At 33.0% G+C, this 21,223-nt stretch overlaps 1 protein-coding gene across 1 annotated transcript; it reads left to right on the top strand.

The window, feature by feature from the left end:
- Nucleotides 1-8,192: 8,192 nt before the first annotated feature.
- Nucleotides 8,193-9,509, top strand: LOC118040891 (NDR1/HIN1-like protein 13). The gene has a single exon (XM_035047962.2). The coding sequence runs from the start codon at nt 8,591-8,593 to the stop codon at nt 9,329-9,331; it is 741 nt and encodes a 246-aa protein (XP_034903853.1). The 5' UTR covers nt 8,193-8,590; the 3' UTR covers nt 9,332-9,509.
- Nucleotides 9,510-21,223: the final 11,714 nt, after the last annotated feature.

Raw genomic sequence — 21,223 nt, 5'->3', positions numbered from 1 at the left:
GGAAATTCAGAGGAGAATGGAAGATGAAGAGGATATCATCATTTGGACAGCTATGAAAAGAGTGATAAAAAAAAAAAAAAAAGTTTGTACCTGATTATTACAAATAAGAGTTATACATAAAACTTCAAACATTATGACAAGGTTCTTTAAGCATGAAGGAGTATGTGATGGAGTTTGATCTATTAATGATACACTTTGAATTGATAAAACCCTAATAACAGACTATAAACAAGTTTATTGGTAGGTTGAGGAAGGATATTGCTATTGTTGTTTAGTTGTAGCAATATATCTTTCTTAAGGATGTGATAAAACTTGCGATGAGGGTAGAAAAAATAGAAGAAAAGGGGTTTTCAAGCTAGGCTAACAACACTGAATGCTTCAAAATCTATATCCACATCTTTATGAACATGTAATGAACCTAAATGAAATGAGAAAAGGGGGTTTAATAAAGGGAGTACAAGTTCAAACTCTATAAAGGGTAAAAAAGGTGAATGAACATCAATATCCTAAGAAGTCACGAGATATTAAGTGTTTCAAATGTTTAGGGAATGAGCATATTGCTTCTGAATATCCGAACAAGAGAGTTATGGCAATGCATAAGAAATATAAGACATTTTTTATTATTATTTGTGCTGATAAAGTAAGTCCTGAAAAATAAAACAATTTTTTTCTTTCAACAAAACCTCGAGTCTCTTGCTTTGAAACATACAAAAGCAAAATGTCACCTCATCATATACCTTCACTAGACCACATCATCTTTATTCAAAAGAAAAATTAAAACCCCTAGGAATTGTAAGAACTTCAAAACAAGTTTATTTTAAGCTTACATCGAGTAAATTTCTATTTTCAAAATGCAAAAGAATCTTTATTTAGCCAAGGATAACCCCAACTTTGAGCTAATATTTCTTTCTCAACCCATATCTTGTCAATCATCATCAAAATATCTCTTAGTATTGAATGGTGTGTTAATTTACATCTCTTTGATTTCTTTACAATAATTAGATTTAAAATGATATGATCCTTAAAATTTATAAGTTGATTTCCAAACAAAAAGTCATCGACTGATTTTGCAAAGTCCTATACAGAAATGACATTGACACTTAATCATCATTGAAAAGTTGAGCAATTAAGGGCAATGTAGTGGATCTTGAGAAGGAAAGCAAACAATATTTAGATTAATTGAAGGGAAAGAAGCATTAATCAAATGATGATTCAATGAAATCCATCCAAGCTATGAATAACATTCAACAATCACAAATGCCTCTTGATGATAGGCAAAAGAATGGCCACAACTAGTTCAACTGGCAGTGATATTGCCTAAGAAGTCGATAGATTACTCAATAAACTCCAACAACAGTTGAGAGTAACGCTGCACTTGAGGGACATCTTTAAGTCTGAAAGTTTGGTTTACCCCTTGAAATATGGTTATGAAACCTGAAAGATGTTATCACATGTGTGCATTTGAATAAATATTAAAAGGATACACACTACCTAGATTGACCAGGGACAATTTGCTTTAAAGCTTGTTGATTAAAAGTGCATTTCACCGTATGAATATGGGTGATAAAAGGAACATCATTAATGATGATAATGTATTTCTTTCCACGATCAAGTCTAGATGGTTACAAAGCCTTGAAATGAGGGAGAATCTTTGAAGATAGATTTAGTCTAAAGGAATGAACCTAGCCATATTAGCATCAAGAAATCTGAATTTTAAGAACACTGTCATCAAGAATCTCAGTTTTTAACTCTGCAATCAAAGTTTTTTGGATTTAATCAAAACAATTAAGATGCCTTTGTGCAGTTCTAGTTGAAAGGAATCACTAAGATATAGGATTTCAGGTCAATTGATCTGAAAACAAAAGTCATTAAGATAACAGGACTTCGCTAGAAAAATGCCAAGAGAATAGTTGTGAGAATACAGTTCTCCTGGTAACTGTAAAACCCAAGTTCTAGTTGAAGGGAATCACTGAAATCCAAGATTTTAGGTCAACTGAGCTAAAAGAAATATATATATATATACACACACACACACACACACACACACACACACACACACACACACATTGTTGAGAAGATACAGTTTTTACCAAACAAAAAAAAAATTTATAAGTCAACATAGCTTTACTTTTTTCAAGGAAAGAAAAACCCTATTATTAGGAGATTCTCAAGAAAAGAAGAAGATCAACCCTCTTATCAAGAAGAGTCTTCAAGTCAACCATGCTATTAGGAAAAGAAATTTCAAACCCTGTCATCAAGAAGAATAGAAAAAAAAACCTTACCATGAAAAAATCTAAATTTTAAGGACCCTGCCATCAGGAACCTCAGTTTTTAACTCTGAAATCAAAATGTTTCAGATTCATTTAGAAAAATTAAGACACCTTTAGAAGGTTTCGCTTAAAGAAAATCATCAAGTTGGGATTTCAGGTTAACCAAGCTGTAGTTGTGAGATTTTGGTTCTAGTTAAACAAAAGCGTCAGATTTGGATTTCATGTTAATCGAGCTATAGATAGAGATTTTAGTTCTAGTAAAAAGGAATTGTCAGATTAGAATTTCAGATTAAACAAGTTGTAGTTGTGAGATTTTAGTTCTCATTAAAGGGAAGCGTCGGATTGGGATTTCAGGTTAACCGAGTTATAGCTGTGAGATTTTGGTTCTCATTAAAAAGAAGCGTCGGATTGGGATTTCAGGTTAACCAAGTTGTAGACAGAAATTTTTGTTCTAGTTAAAGGAAATGGTCAAATTAAGATTTCAGGTTAACCGAGCTGTAGACAGATATTTTGGTTCTAGTTAAAGAGAGTCGCTAGATTAGAATTTTAGGTTAACCAAAATGTAGACTAAAATTTTAGTTTTGGTTCAATAGAATGTTCTTTGAGTTTTTCCAATAACATTACCTTAGCTATGTGATTTTGACTTGTTTTGTTTCATTTCTTTGTATCTGCATCTTCGTATGACATTGTTATCCAATAATCCAGGGTTAGTTTGTATTTATAACATGGATTTCGGCATTAATCTTTTGAATTTGGTTTTGGATCAAAACCTTTTTATGGCTAAATTATAAAGATTTAATGATAATTGAAGTGAATGAACCATTAATTCTTAATCCTTGAATGATTTCCAACCTTTATGTGTTTTTTTATCTTATGAAATCTGGTCTAGATTAGTGTTCATGTTTCTAAAATTTAGGTTCGAATATTCTTCATGTTCTTCATGTTCTTTTTTTTCTTTTGTTTGATCCATTTTTTCCAAGTTTTTTCGTGTTTAATCTATTTTTTTACTTTGATTTTTTTTTTCAGGTCAAACCAGGGTCTTTGGTTCAGTTTATGGTTGAACCAAAGATTTCAGGTCAACCTAGTCAGGTCAACACAATCGGGTCAAAGGGTTAAGACTTTGTTTGGCTTGCAATCTTTTTGCTAAAGGGTTTTTTGGTTTAAGGGTATATTTGACAAACAACTCTTTAAGTATGTTTTGATAGTTTTATTACAAAGAAAAATATGTGTTTTCCAAATAAAGCCTAAAAAATAATAAAACTAATAAAAAAATATTTGTTTGGCGAAAAATTCTAAAAATTATTTTAGCAATATTTAAAAATCTAAAATATTCTGACATGTTTTAAAAAATATATATATTGAATGGATTTTACAACAAATTTATAGAATTCCAAAGGATTTTAACCTGTATTTCAAAATATTAAAAACTTATTTTTGGGAAGAGAATATTATTCACTTTTAATATAAAGATAAAAAACCTAAAAGGGGTTAATATCTAAAATATTATTAGAGATAATAAATTATTATTATTCATTTTAATATAAGGATAAAAAAAACTGTATGAAGTTAATATCCAAAATATTAATGGAAATAATACAACTCATTCACTCATAATATAAGGATAAAAAAAACTACAAAGAATTTTATCTGAAATTATTTGGAATGATGCAATAGTCAAAAAGTCTAAGTACATCCCAAAAAAAGCTTCAATGATATTTGAGAACAATATTTCACCATTCCAGACCAAGTCCTTGACCTAAAGAATCAGAGTTTGTTCACACAACAAATTCGTCATATTAGGCTGATAGAAATAGAAACATCATTAAGCCATAACAAACAAACAAAAAAACAATGTAATTTATTTTAAGTAAGGTATATTAAAGATCGTAATACTTTTTTCTTTATGCAACCAATTATTTATCTAAAAATTTTACAAAAATTAGTTAAAATTTTTAATAATTATAATATTAGATGGTAATTTTTTTTTATCTAGAGACGATACGGCTAAAATAATTATCATGATATCACGTCCCGCGAGGAGGGTAAGGCAGGGATGAGGAAAACACTAAAAGTACGTTCTTATCTAGTGACAGCACCGAAGGACAAAATTTCTAGACAAATTAATTACATGATGGACATAACTTGCATAGCCAAAGGTTATTACAATATATCATAATATCTATGTCCAGTATTATAAATATGATATCATTAGTTACACTTTACGTGCTATAAAATTTCTCTAGAGTAAGTAAATGACAGAATCAACTAGAGCATCTCATTTCAATTCTCAATTTTCAGAGAGCATCGTGGTATTTCCAAATAGAAGAGACTTTGCTCTATTTTATATTTTTTTACCTCGTTATTGATGGCTTGTCTTTGTTCATGCATATGGTTCATTAAGCTTAGCAGGAATCCATGTAAGTTAAGCTTAAAAGCTTTTGATTTATGGTTTTTTTTTTCATTTTGGAGAAGAAAGAAAGTTAATTCCTTACAAAATCAAAATCTTTTCATTTTTTATGTAATTTTCAAATGTCTTGTTCCACTATATTAAAAATAATACCATGATGTAGACGGTCAGAAAAGGCATATGTGAGAGAAAAAAGTATGTATTGAATGTGGTAGGAAAATTAAAAAATTATAGATTGATGAAGTTGTTTGGATAGAATCTCGTTTACAACTATGCATTCAATCAAAGATGAAATAGGTGAATGTTTGCATCCCTAGTTGAGTTTGTGATTGATCAATTTATACTGAAAGTCATATTAACTATTACACCATAATCTTACACAAAATGTTTATAAGACTATGGGAAAAAACTAATCCAACAAAAATAAGTATAGTAATAATAAAACTAAAAATATAAAGTTATATATGTATATGAAATTGTCAACTTAAGGGGTTGTTTTGAAAGTTGAAAAGATATGCTTTTTAAAACAAAATCTAAAATCTTTATAAATATTTTTAATACATAATGTATTTTTTTATTATTATTAATGTGGATATTCGGATCATTTTGTGTATACCTCAATTAATTTTACAGATTCTACAATAAACAATTATGTAAGTTTTTAATAATCATCATATTAGCAATAAAATAAATGTATTTTTACTTGATGAATGAGATAAATAAAGTTTATCTCAAAGCGCAAGAACTTGCCCATGATTTGCTTAAGAATTAAAAAAACAAAAAAAATAACTTGTTTCAAAGCAAGCATAACATCACACACGTGATTCATATTTTTTATTGTGGAAATATGAAATATTGGTGGATATAGGAAGATAGATGATACATACCATTTCTTCCAACAAATCCATAATTTGTGCCCAGATATTGAAATAGTCAATCAACAATGATGAACGAGCAAGAACGGGATGCATGCATAAATATGCAAGGTAAGATTTCCCTTTTAATTACCAACAACCACATAAATAAATAATATTTCGTTAGGTTGGGAATCAATTTGCTGGTTTCTTGACTTCCATTTTGTCAACATAAATATTTCGTTAGGTTGGGAATCATAAATAAGCCTTATTAATGCATGATTTTTGAATAAAAGACATTGAAAATTAAAATAAAGTTTTGTTAAAAAATTCAATCATTTGAAATAAGTAGGAAAAGTTTATTTCTTCGATCTAATGCATCATTCTATTGTTTTAGTAACAGTATGTTTTTTAGTTGGAAGCTAATTTTTTAAATAAAAACTAATCACAATCTCAAATGCAACTTTTAATATAAAAAAAAATTAAAATATTGTCTCAATATTTTGAATGTAATTAAAGGCAAAAAAATTAATTAATGTGATAATATTATGTCAAAAATATATTAAAAAATTATTTTTATTAAATATTCATGTGATCAATTTTTTTTCCTTTGCATATTTGGTTTGTAATAATTAAAAAAAAAAAACAATTGTTAACCTTCTCTTAAGAACCTATAATATTACTTATGCCTCTGATACAATTATGTAATAATTTAAATATTATGTTAAGTATTTTATTTTATTTATAATGCATTTCAAATAAAATCTAAAAAATTATTTTAAAAAATAAATAATAGAATAAGGCCAGGTGATTGAGCCTATACACCTGGCCTAACATAATAAAAGGTTGGGCACTTGCGTTGTAGGCCATGAAAGTCTATTGTGCATCAAGTTCATAAAAATAAAATAAATAGTTAATGAGCTTTTTCTTTTAGCTTATCAAGTAATACTCTAAAAAATATGGGAAAATTATTGTAGCTTTTTCACACCTTTTATTTATATATTTATTTATTTATATATTATATTATTATAATTATTATTATATTATTATTATTATATTATATTATATTATATTATATAACTATTTTTTTAATGAATTTTTTTTGCTTGATTTAATTTGTTAATGTTAAATTTTTTTTTATTTAGTTATCAGATTTTCATGATACGGATCCTAGGTTTGATGGGTTAACCTGATTTGACGAGTTAACCCGGATTTTTTTTAATTATTTTTTTCATTTAGTTTAGTTGTTAAAGTTAATTTTCTTTCTATTTAATTATCAAACTTTCATGACACGTATCCTGGGCTTGACAGGTTAACTTGGTTTGATGGATTAACCTAGTTAATTCTGGGTAAACCTGTCATTTTTTTTTTTCTATTTAGTTATGAAACTTTCATTACACGAATTCCAAGTTTTACGGAATAATCTAGTTTAAAGGGTTAACCCCATTAATTCAATTTTTTTTATTTTTCTTCATTAATTTTTTTTTCCTGTTGATTTTTTTTCTTTGTTTTCTTTTAATTAATATATTTAATTATCACACTTTTATGACACGACCTTATAGTCAGACTCACATCCAATATTCTTGAGTCCGGTGTTGCAGCCAGGCTCACTTAAACTTAGGTCATGCAAGTTTAATGTTATTATTAATATTATAAATATTACTCTTAGGTCAAATGTTACAGCCAAACCCAAGATTCTTAGGTATAGCTTTGCAGAAAATCCCAAGATTTTTAAATCTTTGTTTTTTATATATTTTTTATGCAAAAGAAAAAAATGATCCACGATATCGCGCGGGTCATGTAACTAGTAGTGTACTATAATGCGAAATCTCTCATATTTTGTAGTTCATGTTCTTAGTCTCTCTTTTTTTCAATTAATTCATCTTTTTATAGTTTGCCCATTGAACTTTATTTCTTTTCAATTTCATTTACACATGTTATGTGGGTATGGTTTTATGTATTGGAATCGATTTTAATTTGCATGCTTTCTTATATCCAATATGCAATAAAATATTTTGATGTTAAATTAAAGATTGGTTTTATGAAATAGAAATTTAGAATATTGTTAAGAGAATGAAAGATAAAGGACTAAAATTAGCATAAAAAAATTGAGGCCCTTTCATTTACACTGTTCAAAAGGCATGAAAAACTTCAATTTAATCCCTCATATCTTAATTTTTGCATATGTGGTTCTTTTTCTTTTAGGTTTTCTTTTATTTGCCATTAAATTTTATTTTTATCATGTTTTCGGTCACCATAAGTTGAAAAAGGAGAGAGAAAATCAATAAAAATAATAAATAAGTGAAAGTATATAGCTAACCATATTACAATTATAAAATACTGATCTTGATATAAATAAATTAGCTTTAAAAAATAAAATTCAATGTTGATGGTTTTGACCTTCAAATATGCCAAAAAGAGAAAGATCTAACCCATGAATTTGTTTGATTCAATTTGGTTTTAATATTTTTAAGTTGATCACATGTGTTCTTTGTTTTATTTAAAAAAAAAAAATAGAATGGATGATAAGTTATTTGTTTATTTAAAATAAAACAAAACAAAACAATTCACTGACTAACACGCACCAAAAGAAAGGCACGTGCGCCTATATATATATATATATATATATATATATATATGCTGCCCTTTGCCTAATGCCAGCCTTCCTTCCTTCCTTTCATCCCTTCTCTTGAGTTTTCTCCATAAAAACCAAGCATTTAGACCTTGTCGTCCAAACTGTGTCCTAAACAATCCAGTTCTCTACTGATCTATGTTACAGTATAAACACACAGATCAAACTCTTCTTGTTTTGTTTTTTTCTCCCCAAAGGTTGGAGGAGTGCTGTTTTTTGTATTCGTTGCCTTCCTTTAATTAAAAAGTAACCCAAGCAAAGAAAACTCTACTCTTTCGAGACCAAAACAAGCAGCTTCTGTCCTCTACTCTTCTCCCAATACCAAAAGACTTGAAACACCTTTTCCCCTCTCTTTTTTAATTGAGAACCAAAGCAGCACTTTGTTTCCTCTTCTTTTTCATTCCTTCCCCTTTCTTGATCGATCACCATGACAGACAGGGTCTACCCTTCTACTAAACCAGCTACAAATGGCACAACAGCCACCAAAGCCCAACTCTACGGTGCCACCCGCCCCGTCTACCGCCCCCAACACAACAGAAAACGCAGCCGCGGTTGCTTCTGTTCCTGTGTTTTATGGACCGCAGTGGTCATCTTCACTCTCATAGTCCTTGCTGCCATAGCCGGAGCCATTATCTACGTCCTCTACCGACCCCACCGACCCACCTTTGTCGTCTCCGGCCTCAAAATCTCCTCTCTCAACCTTACCTCAACGTCCCATCTCACTACCAACATCGACCTCAACATCACCACTAGAAACCCTAATAAAAAACTCGTCTATACATACAATCCTATCACTATTTCTGTGACTACAGAGAAAGACGATATCCTTGTAGGCAGTGGCCTGTTGCCCTCATTTGTGCATGGCACCAAGAACACAACCTCTTTGAGAGCCGCCATCACAAGCAGTGGCTTACAACTGGATGACAAATCTGGTAGCAAGTTAACGAGTGATTTGAAGAGCAAGGATGGTGTGGCTTTGAAGATAGAGTTGGAGACTAAAGTAAAAGTCAAGATGGGAGGGTTAAAGACTCCAAAAGCTAGAATTAGGGTCAGTTGTCAGGGGATTAAAGCCACTGTTCCATCTGGGAAACAAGCAACGAAAGCATCTGTCTCAAATGCTAAGTGCAAGGTTGATTTGAGGATCAAGATCTGGAAGTGGACTTTCTAATTAATAAGAAGCCAAGTATCTTAGAGAAGAAACTGTGTGATTCCATGTTTGTTTAAATTTTCGTTTTAATTTCTCAGTTACATAAATTTTCTTTTCTTCAATTGTTGCTCATAATCATTAATCATGTATGTAAATGGAAGAAATTAAGTTTGGTGATTGATTGTTATTAGGAGACATATATTTTATTTGTTATTTTATGTTTGGTTTAATTGTTTCGTAGTGCTTTTCTCTGTTTTAATTAAAATTAATCTTACAAAGGGATGGACAGTATGCATATTTATATATGATTTAATTTTTAATGGAAACTAAGGTTATGCCGTGTTCTTAGCAAGCTTTAGTGGGCATCTTTTGAGAACGCAGCTGTCGCTGAATAGTCAACGTATGAATTCAACTTCTTCCTGTATATTTTCGTGAGAAAGAATATATATCAGTCAACTAAAATGTGTATACATCATCCCTACAACTATCATCCCTTATTGTTATTATTATTATTATTATGACTTTCTAAATTATCACTTAATTTTAATATACGTATAAGCTTTTAGCCTATTTTATTAATCATGACTGGTAACTTCGATAGAATTCATTAGCATTGAACACTTAATTACTTAAAAAACGGGATTTTTTTTATTTTTCAAAATTACTTCACTGTATATAGCCTCTCACCATTTGTGATTTTTAATTTTTTAAATAATTTAAATTGTTACGTAAAGTTTTAATATATGATTTATATTATTTTTTTAACACATTTTCTCAAAATAAAAATCTTTTGAACTTAAAACTTGTATATACTCACGCTATGTTATGCTTAATTTTTATTACATAAATGGAGATAATGAGATTCGAACATGTAACCACTTAGTCATTAAGGTTCTGATACTATATTAAAGAATAATTTTAACCCAATAATTTAAGTTAGATAATATCTCAGGATATAAATTTATATTATTCTTTAATATATATATATATATATATAAAAGAAATTTTGGATTGGCAACAATACAAATATTATACTACGTCCACCGACAGAATTTTGCTTACTGTACATTTGGTGTCATGTTGGGCTAGATATGTGATAAAAACATTCTTTCGGTGAATAAGGAAATTCAGGAAAAAAAAAAAACAAAATTATCATCCATACAACTAAAGTAGTGAGGAGTGAGGACCCATCTCTCTTCTGTTTTTTTAATTTTAATTGCCAACACTGAAAAGCATAATTTAATTCATCTTATTTTAAATTTATTTTAAAAAAAATCATTAATGCAAGTATCAAAAATTTTAATATTATTGAAGATTTATATAGTTATTAATTTTAAATTTTTAAAAAATTAATTAAGATACATATAAATTGAACTAAATATTTGTTAGAAAAAAAAAAAGTAGGGAGGAGCTAGGACCATCTATCTTCTGTTTTTTTAATTTTAAGTGGCAAGGACCACCTTCTGACTTTGCATGCGTGTAGCTCAAAATAATTGATCTATTTTATTATTATTTTCATAAATATATAAAAACCAGAAATTCATTGGCCTCCAAGCTGTGAGGGCCTTTTCCTATCGCGTAATTGACATGTATTATATTGACAGAAACTTCAAGTGTTTTTTTTTATTTGTTTTTTCTCATTTGTATCGAGGGACTTCTTACTTGTTTCAAAGAGTAGCTTCTGTCGATGGGGCTTTCGAGTTATGAGCTACACAATTGTGTGATTCATTTTTTTTCTTATTTAAAGCTACACTATTCACTACAAGATTTCACAGTTTTATCGACGGACATATTCCGTCGGTGTGTGACAGAACGTTCGTCGGTAAATTATTTACCGACTATATTACCGACGGAATACTTCCGTCGGAATACCTTTTGTCGGTGATTCCACATTTCATCGCTATATCCGTCGGTAATAAAAAAAACACATTTACCGACGGTTTTACCGACGGCCGGTGCGCGCCAAAAAAAAAAAGTTTCCCGCTTGGAATATACCGACGGAATACATTCCGTCGGTGTTATTTAAATACCGACGGAGTAACTCCGTCGGCAAAAGTGTCGGTGATATTTCATACCGACCGAATAAATCCGTCTGTAAATTCGTCGGTATTTTTATACCGACGGAGTATGTCCGTCGGTGAGTATGTCGGTGATGGGATGGCATACCTCAGACACTGTCCAATGCCGACGGATTTATTCCGTCGGTAAATCCCTGTGTAATTTTTTTTTTTAATTATTTAGAAAAAATAATATAAATTAATAGTAATACAAACCAATTATGCAAATAAAATTTATATTAAGCAACAAAAACTCAAAGTTAAATAATATTCATTACAAAATGAATGTGTTTAAAAAAAAAACAATTAATATAAAGGTGGAGGAGGAGGAGGAGGAGGAGGGTGGGGGTTAGGCGGCCAAAAAGGATTAGGCGCACATGTTCCGCCTTGTGTCATGTTCATGACCATTTGACGAAGCTCTTCATAGGCCGCTCTTTGTTGTTCAGACTCTGCTCTGCGTTGTTCGTCCGCCAATCTGTGTTGTTCGTTCGCCAATCTTTGCTCTTCTTTGAGTTGTGTGTACGCCTCTGATAGGTGGTCGCACCTTTGCTGCAAGGCCACAAACTCCTTAGATTGGGAGCTCGATACAGATTGGGAGCTCCCACCGGTTGAAGCAGTACCGGTCGACCGCAACTTGGCAGCGGTAGTGTTGGAGAGCCCGTAAACCCGATTTTTATCGGGTCCACCTGACGATCCAACCTCCATCCACAAATCCGGATCGAATTCCGGATGGGTCGAAGGATCATCCCCGTATCTCTCCCTCAACCGATTATTATAGGTCTCCTGAAAAAAAAAAATCATATTCAATTCAATAAACATAATAATAACTTACAAAATAAAATGGTTAAACAAACACACCACAAACTGTTGAGCACGGTTGTCAACGAACTGTTGCGTCCCCTTTTGGCGGTCATGACTCCGCACGTGCGTCTCCACAAACAGCTCCATAGGGCTCGGCTCACGTCCAAGAGACGTAGCCTATATATAATGAAAAAAATGTATTAACAACAAATTAATTGAACGATATATTTCATTTAAATTAATCTTACCATCCGTTTCGCATGTGCAGCAAACGGAACGGAGCCGCCGGTGTGCGTTGTAACCGAGCCATGAATTTGCCGATTCCGGTTGCCGGCACCGGACTGTGAGCGTCGAGTGAACCGCTTAGACGTCACGTGCTGAAGATAGTGCGGCCATATATCTTCCGGGATGTATATTGGTTTGAAATCCCTCCAAACCGCAACATCGTTCCAGCCTTGTAACCCCTTATCCCTCGCTGTTTTTTTTGCTTTTTTCTGGGCGTCATACCAAAAATCACGCAACCTAATTCACGCACGAAAAAATTACATTTCAAAACATAAATAATTATGTAAAAAAAAGTCGTATTGTTTTCGATGTTACCTAATTGCCGCGTGATTTTCCCACACCCTCCTCACAACACTGTCATGTTCATCGTCCCAGCAGAATCGATGTTGTATATAAAAAAATAATTTTTTAAAATGTTAATAATTTATTTACAATTATAACATGAATTTATAATTAGAAATAAGCTGAAAATTATATATTAACACGAACCTCAAATCTACGAAACCATACATTGATTTGAGGCATCCATTCAGGATGTCTGGATATCTGACTCCATTAAAACAATGGAATCTCCATCGACGCTTTAAACGCCGATGATATTAATCGGGCGGCCTCAATGTTTGTGAACCTGAAAAGAAATGAAATTAATTTGTGATTACTTCATAAATTATGTTTTAAATTTGTTTTTTTTTATATAAAAAAAACTAAAACATTAACAAACTTACATTGAAAGATCGTCCTTCCACTGTGCCTCGAACTGGCGGGTAAATTGATTCCGCTTCGAAGGCATGCCGCGTCTGCGATGTGAAACATCGCTGGAAGAGGCAGCATCGGTTGACGGCGCAGGTGGTGTAGGTGCCTCTTCTTGAGAGGCACCTAAGGAAACATCATCATCGCTGCTAGACGAACTTGATTCGACTGGACGACCAGCTCTGGTTTTCATTTTGCGCATCTAAACAATTTTATATTAATAATTGTAAAATAAAATTCAAAAGTTAAAAAAAAATCGGCAGCACCTCCCCTATACTGGATACTACCCAAATCCACAAACCTGCAAATATTAACAATAGCCACAACCAATCGAACCAATCTATACTAATTATTCCAACATATTCAACTATTAATCCTAAGATAAATTCAACGTTAACAATTACAATTCACAAATTAATCAATAATTATATTCAAAACAATAAAAAATATAACAAAAAATAAATTCAATAAATGCAACAAATTATACTTCAACAAATTAACAATTACAATTCAACAAATTCAAAAAATTCAAAAAAATTCAAAAATTCAACTTTAACTAATTCTAAGTTAAATTAACTAATAACAATTCTAACAACACAACAACAAAAAATATTCAATAAATCCAACAATTAAATTCAATTATTCAACAATTAAATTAACAAATATTCAACAAATTCAAAAAATATTCAAAAAATTCAACTTTAACTAATTCTAAGTTAAATTACCTAATAACAATTCTAACAACACAACAACAAAAAATATTCAATAAATCCAACAATTAAATTCAATTATTCAACAATTAAATTAACAAATATTCAACAAATTCAAAAAATTCAAAAAATATTCAAAAAATTCAACTTTAACTAATTCTAAGTTAAATTACCTAATAACAATTCTAACAACACAACAACAAAAAATATTCAATAAATTCAACAATTAAATTCAATTATTCAACAATTAAATTAACAAATATTCAACAAATTCAAAAAATTCAACTTTAACTAATTCTAAGTTAAATTACCTAATAAAAATTCTAACAACACAACAACAAAAAATATTCAATAAATTCAACAATTAAATTCAATTATTCAACAATTAAATTAACAAATATTCAACAAATTCAAAAAATATTCAAAAAAAAAAGGAACGAAATATACATACCTTAATAATGTGTCAAATTCAAAACTTTATCTACATTGCAACAAAAAACACCAACACAACAAAAATAAAAACAACTAAAAATAAAATAAAATAAAATAAATTAGAGAAAAAACACATACCTTTTAATATAATGAAGATTTACAACACCAAATCTTGCTAGAGATTAAAGGTGAAAGTGTTTAAGGATTGAGGGGGGGAAAAATGAAAAGTCTAGGCTGAAAAACGCAGGAGAAGAGAAGAAGCGGCGGGGAGAAGAAGAAAAAATGAGGTGAAGCGGCGGGGGTGGAACTTATAGGTCAATTTTACCGACGGAATCCCCGACGGAATTAACATCCGTCGGTAAAAGGTTACAAATCCGTCGGTAAAAGGTCAAAATTCCGTTGGTATTTTTCGAATTTCGCCCCGAATTTTTAAAAGCCCTCCAAAATTTTCGCAGTCCGTCGGTGATTCCGTCGGAAAGCTGACAAGTTCAGGGGCGCATTAATTAACGCACTTTGGGAAACGCGCGGTCCGTCGATAATGCTGTCGGTAAAATGGGTAACCGACAAATTACCGACGGACCTACGCCGTCGGTAATACCGTCGATGGTGGTGTTATGTTTTCGAGCTTACTGTGAGATGTCGACGGAGGGCGATTCGTCGGCATAGCCGTCGGTGATTGTGGCATTTTGTTGTAAATATTTTCGAACTCTCTGTGAGATACCGACGGATGGTGATCCGTCGGCAGGGCTGTCGGTGATTGTGGCATTTTGTTGTAAATATTTTCGAACTCTCTGTGAGATACCGACGGACGGTGATTCCGTCGGTATGGACGTCGGTAAGTTTGCATTATGCAGGAAAGTTTGTCTTTGTATTGCCTGTTTACCTTCCTGCAGAAACTTAACTAATAAATTGTCCATCACATAAACACAATAACCACATTGCTTAAACAGTAAATATTTTGTTTTACAAAATACATCATCAATAATCTAAATTACATGAGACAAATGTTTTTACATAGGGCTTCATGTTCATAATTAGTCGGAATTTTCTTCTTCTTCCTCGTCAATTGAATTGTCATCATCTTCATCGCAATCTTCAATATGGATATCATCTTCTTCATCGACATTTGGTTGTCCGCTAGAGCTGAGAACAACATTCAACTCCTCTCCGTCAATATCAACAAGACTATCATCGAGAACTCGAAAATTTGAATTTTCTTCCAATTCAATCGAAGGAGCAACTCGATATGGTTCAACCAACTCACGAACTTGAAAGACTTCATCTCGCACACTTGTGTCTTCGTTCTCATCCTGAACAACCTCGACACGACCCCGTGGTTTCGTTTTTAAAACGGACAACCAATCAACTCTTGAACGATCCTTTCTAAATGAAGGGGTGTATGTGTAATAAACTTGTTGACATTGCTTTGCGAAAACAAAGACATCGTTTATGTTGCGGAGTCTAGCTTTTGAGTTGATTTCGACCAGACCATGGTGCGGATCAACTCTGATTCCTCTGTCCGTCGTGTCATACCAATAGCATTTGAATAAAAACACTTTATTCTGCTCGCTATGATATTGCAGTTCGACGACCTCTTCTAATCTACCATAGTAGTCAACTTCTAACTGGCTACTTGTGGATCCCTTAACACAAACACCGCAGTTGTATGTCTTTCTTCCTTGCCCGTATTCTTCAGTATGGAAAACATATCCATTGACAAAATACCCGTTATAGCACTTAACTTTTCTTTCAGGGCCGAGGCTTAGTGAAGACAATGACTTGGGCGCACTCCTTCCCATTTGATAAACCTTGTAAATATATGTAATTAAATGTACATCAATACACGGTAAATGAACGAGAATCTCGTAATGACATGCATACGTTACAATGAGTTTGTGATAGTGCTTACATGTGTTCTGAACCATGTGGCAAATTATTCATCTTGTAATTGAAAGATCTGGGATTCGGTCAGCTGCGAGTTATTGGAGAGCAAATATTGTCGATGTTGCCTGCAAGTGATAATGAGTGTATGATATTACAATATATAATTAACAGTATATTACTGAAAAAGTTTAATTACTATTACACATATATAGACTTACTGAATAAATGGTCTCAGCTCATCACAGTTAAATAGAACATAGTTGTGTGCTTGTTTGAATTCTATTTCCGACAAATATCTTCCTCTTACGACATTTTTAGGTGTGGGTCGTCCAGTATTGGAGAATATTGACAAGTTCCCACTGGAAGGCACTTCACCGCCATCGTCATGCCGTGGAACGCGATTGATTCTTGTTCTCATATGAGGTTCGAAATAGTACGAGATAAATGTTGATATCTCTTCAACAATATAGGCCTCAGATATCGAAGCCTCAACATGCGCCTTGTTCTTAACCTTTTTTTTTAGATTAAACAAGTACCTGCATTGAAGTACAATTCAAGTATTTTCAAATAAGAAAAACATAGAAAATACTTTAAGATATGAATTCCATTGCAACTGTAATATCTCACCGTTCGAATGGGTACATCCATCTATACTGGACCGGTCCTCCAGCTTTTGCCTCGAACGGTAGATGTATAGGGAGATGCTCCATTGAGTCAAAAAATGAAGGAGGGAATATCATCTCAAGTTTGCATAGTGTCTCGATGATATTCGTTTGAAGCATCTCAATGTGCTCAACATTCATCTTGCTGGAGCATATATCTCTGAAGAAATGACTGATCTCCGTTAGTGCATCCCATATTCCCTTTGGCAACAAATCACGAAAAGCTAATGGGATGAGTGTTTGCATAAACACGTGGCAGTCATGGCTCTTCATTCCATACAATCTGCAGTCCTCTATGTTAACAAGCCTTGATATGTTCGATGCATGTCCATCCGGGAAACGCAGACTCTTAAGCCATTTGTAGACTAGCAGTTGTGCGTTTTTTCTCTAACACGAAGCTTGCCCTTGGTTTTGCAACCCGTGACTCGTCATAAACCAACTCCATATTTTTTCGGTTACAGTATAAAGCTATATCCAATCTAGCCTTCATGTTGTCCTTTGTCTTCCCCTTCACATCCATGACGGTGTTGAAAATATTCTCAAACACGTTCTTTTCGATGTGCATGACGTCAAGGTTATGGCGGAGAAGATTAGTCTTCCAATACGGAAGCTCCCAAAAGATACTTCGCTTTACCCAATTATGGGTCAAACCAAAACCAGGAAACTTTTGCTTACCTGATTGAAGGCCAAACACAATGTCACCGTACTCTGATACAACATGATGCAATTCTTCACCAGAAAGACGCGGGGATGCAACATCTTTTTCAACTCTACCAACAAAGAAATCTTTTCTGTTCTTTCTGAACCTGTGATTAAGTGGCAAGAAGCGACGGTGACAGTCAAAAAAAGAAGCTTTACCTCCGTTTGCTAGCGTGAATGCCTTGTTGTTTTCCATGCAGTATGGACATGCGAGTTTCCCATGCGTGCTCCAACCAGAAAGCATTCCATAAGCTGGAAAATCACTGATAGTCCACATCAAAGCCGCCCTCATAAGGAAATTTTGTTTCCTAGATATATCATAAGTAAGAGATCCGGAGGACCACAACTGCGCCAGCTCATCTATCAACGGTCGAAGACAAACATCTATATTCCGCCCCGGGCTGCTTGGACCGGGTATGACAGTAGATAGAAACATGAACTCCGGCCTCATACACATTCCCGGTGGCAAGTTATAAATTGTGAGAATGACCGGCCAACAAGAATAGGGAGCAGCAAATGACCCAAATGGGTTGAACCCGTCTGTACACAACCCAAGTCGAACATTCCTTGATTCAGCAGAAAAGTCAGGATGAACACTGTTAAAGCGTTTCCACGCTTCGCCATCAGAAGGATGCATCATCACACCATCAATGACATCGTGTGTTTGGTGCCATGTCATGTGCTCAGCAGTCCTTGGTGACATAAATAACCTCTGCAGTCTAGGTGTGATCGGGAAATATCTAAGTTTTTTATATGCCACTAGAGTCTTCCCCCTGCCAGTTCTGGGTTTGTAACGGGAATGCCCGCATGTCATGCACTCGGTCATCACAGCATTTTCAAGGTAGTATAACATGCAGAAGTTAGGGCACATGTCAATTTTCTGGTATCCTAAACCGAGGGGTTTCATCATGGACTTCGCAGCATAGAAGTTCTCTTTGAGCCTGTTCCCTTCTGGTAAAATGCTTCTTGCCCAATCAATAATTTTGTCATACCCGGCCTCACTCAACCCGTGATCTGACTTGATGGTGAACACCTGTGCCACAGCCGATAATTTACTGTGGTTTGTGCAGCCATCCCATAATGGTTCGTCAGAATCTTTCAACAAATCAAAAAACCTAGTTGCCTCTGCATTAGGTTCTTCTTCTATGATTGGACATTGATTGACATTATCTTGATTCATTCTCATTGCATCCATAACCATGTTTCTGTAAGGATTAGTGTTGTCATTTGCCGCTTCATGCACGTTGCTAGCATTAGAAGTTGACCCAACCACCGTTTCTCCCATTCTCCTATTACTAACAAATACCTCTCCATGTGCATACCAACACTCGTAATCCTCCACAAACCCTTTGTGTAGAAGATGCATCATTACAACATCTGGATGCAGATACTTTTTATTTTGACACTTCCTGCATGGACACCTAATACCGCCTCCAGTAAAATTTCTGGGAATAGATGTTGCGAAATTAATAAAACCCTGAACCCCGTTACAATAATCCATCCTCCGCAATCCTTGGGGTGAATCTAGATACATCCATGAACGATCATCCATGACTTCTATCGAACCTCTATAAAAAGGACTCATTAATTAAGCAAGCTCTTAATTATTTCAAAACACAACATGTAATTCGGTAATTCTACAAATTAAATTTTAACAATTTTCAAACAAATACAATCTTACAAAATCTAAAACAAACCATAACAAGTATAAAATTATACATTCATATACTACAAGTTTGTTTGAGAAATAACAATAAAACATGTACATCTACTAAAAAAAAATAATACATATACTAAAAAAACAATAAAATTAACATTTAAATGTTAAAATTTTAAAAGATAGAATTACTTACAAAAAATGATAAAATCCGTCGGTAAATCAGAACACGAATGTTGTGACCACAAAACAAATACAACTTGTTGTGCTGAGATGAGCAAAATTCTTGTTTTGGGGCGAGGGGGGGCTGGTTATTTTGCAGATGGGGAGGGTTAGGATTAGGAAGAAGGAGGAGAAATGGGGGAGAGAGTGTCGGCAGAGGAGCCATATATTCACTTTTGACGACGGACTTACCGACGGAATAAAGCCCGTCGGTGAATCCGTCGGCAAGACTGTCGGTAATTCTAACGGGCAATCGACACGTCACCGCACGGACCTGCTATTCAAATCCCTCGGTGATTCCGTCGGTATTTTTAACGGTGCACCCGTCACATCACCGGTACGGATCTGGCATTTCAAATCCGTCGGTGATTCCGTCGGTATTTTTTGACGGTGAATAGGTCCCATCACGCGTACGGGCCCCAGTTTTTAATTCCGTCGGTGATTCCGTCGGAAACATCACCCGCCAAAACCTCTGCGCCACTGCCCGCCCTTTTTTCATTAATTCTGAATTTTCGGTCGGTAATTCGGTCGGTAATTACCGACGGACGGAGTCCGTCGGTAATGACCGACCGAATGACCGACGAATATTGTCCGTCGGTGATTTCGGCCGAAAAATACCGACAGAAAAAATTCCGTCGGTATGTCCGTTGGTATTTAGCGATTTTCTGGTAGTGATTCCATATGAAAAAAAAAATCAATAGATTTTATTAGTGATTATTTTTTGTAGTTGGCAAATAGAGTGATTGGTACCTGTTTCACCGTTGGTTATACTAAAATATTTTTATATGTACAAAAAGTAATTTCGTGTATGTTGTTAATATATTTTTTTTATTTATAAATAAAATTTTAATTATCAAACCAAGACTTAATATATACAAAGTAAATTTTTTTTAAAATCAAAATAATAATATATTTGATCAATCTGAGTTAACCTTCCTAACTAGTAACTTAAGTCAGGGACTTGATTAGGCTTAATAACATTAGGTTAGTTTGAAATAATTTTTATTTAATTATATGATAATAAAAATATAAGTTATTTGAAAAATAATCCGATAAAATTTAACATTATAAAAAGTTTTGTTATACACTTATTTAAAAAAAGCACATCCATTTATGAGTATACAATTTGATCTTCCAAGTCTATCCTAAATCACTACTTTAGGTGGATCACATTGGTTTATTATCTTTATTGATAAGTATATCAAAATGATCTCAATATGCTTGATGAAATGGAAAGGTGAAGTGAACTTTTTATTTCAAAAGTTGCATAAAATGGTTGAATTTTAATACAAGTAAAAGGTTTAGGTTCTCCACTAGGGGGTAATTATTTTCAGTTCAATTCAGTTTTTATAAAAAAAAAAAAATAACCAAACCAAAATTTAAAAAAAAAACTGAAACCAGTTCAAACCGACCGGTTTTGATTCGTTTTTTAGGACAACAACCGGTTCAAACCTGTTTGGCTCGATTTTTTTTTATTTGGCTCGGTTTTTTCTAGTTTAGATCGGTTTTTTTTGTTAGGCTCAGTTGTTTCTGGTTTAACTCAGTTTTTTTTTTTCAGTTCGGTTTTTTTAGTTTCAAGCTTATAAAACCGAAATCGAACCAAACCGATCAGTTTTTTCAAAATTTTAATCGGTTTTTTTTCACAGTTCGATTTTCTCAGTTATTTTTTTTATTTTCTCGGTTTAATTGGTTTTTTTATTTTTTTGCTCACCCCTATTCTCCACAATGATAATGATAATGTGGGAGAATATCAT

This window comes from Populus alba, chromosome 1 (genome assembly GCF_005239225.2).
Source record: "Populus alba chromosome 1, ASM523922v2, whole genome shotgun sequence".
Lineage (NCBI taxonomy): Eukaryota > Viridiplantae > Streptophyta > Magnoliopsida > Malpighiales > Salicaceae > Populus > Populus alba.
The sequence above is the reverse complement of the archived record's forward strand: the minus strand, read 5'-3'. Positions and strand labels throughout refer to the sequence as shown.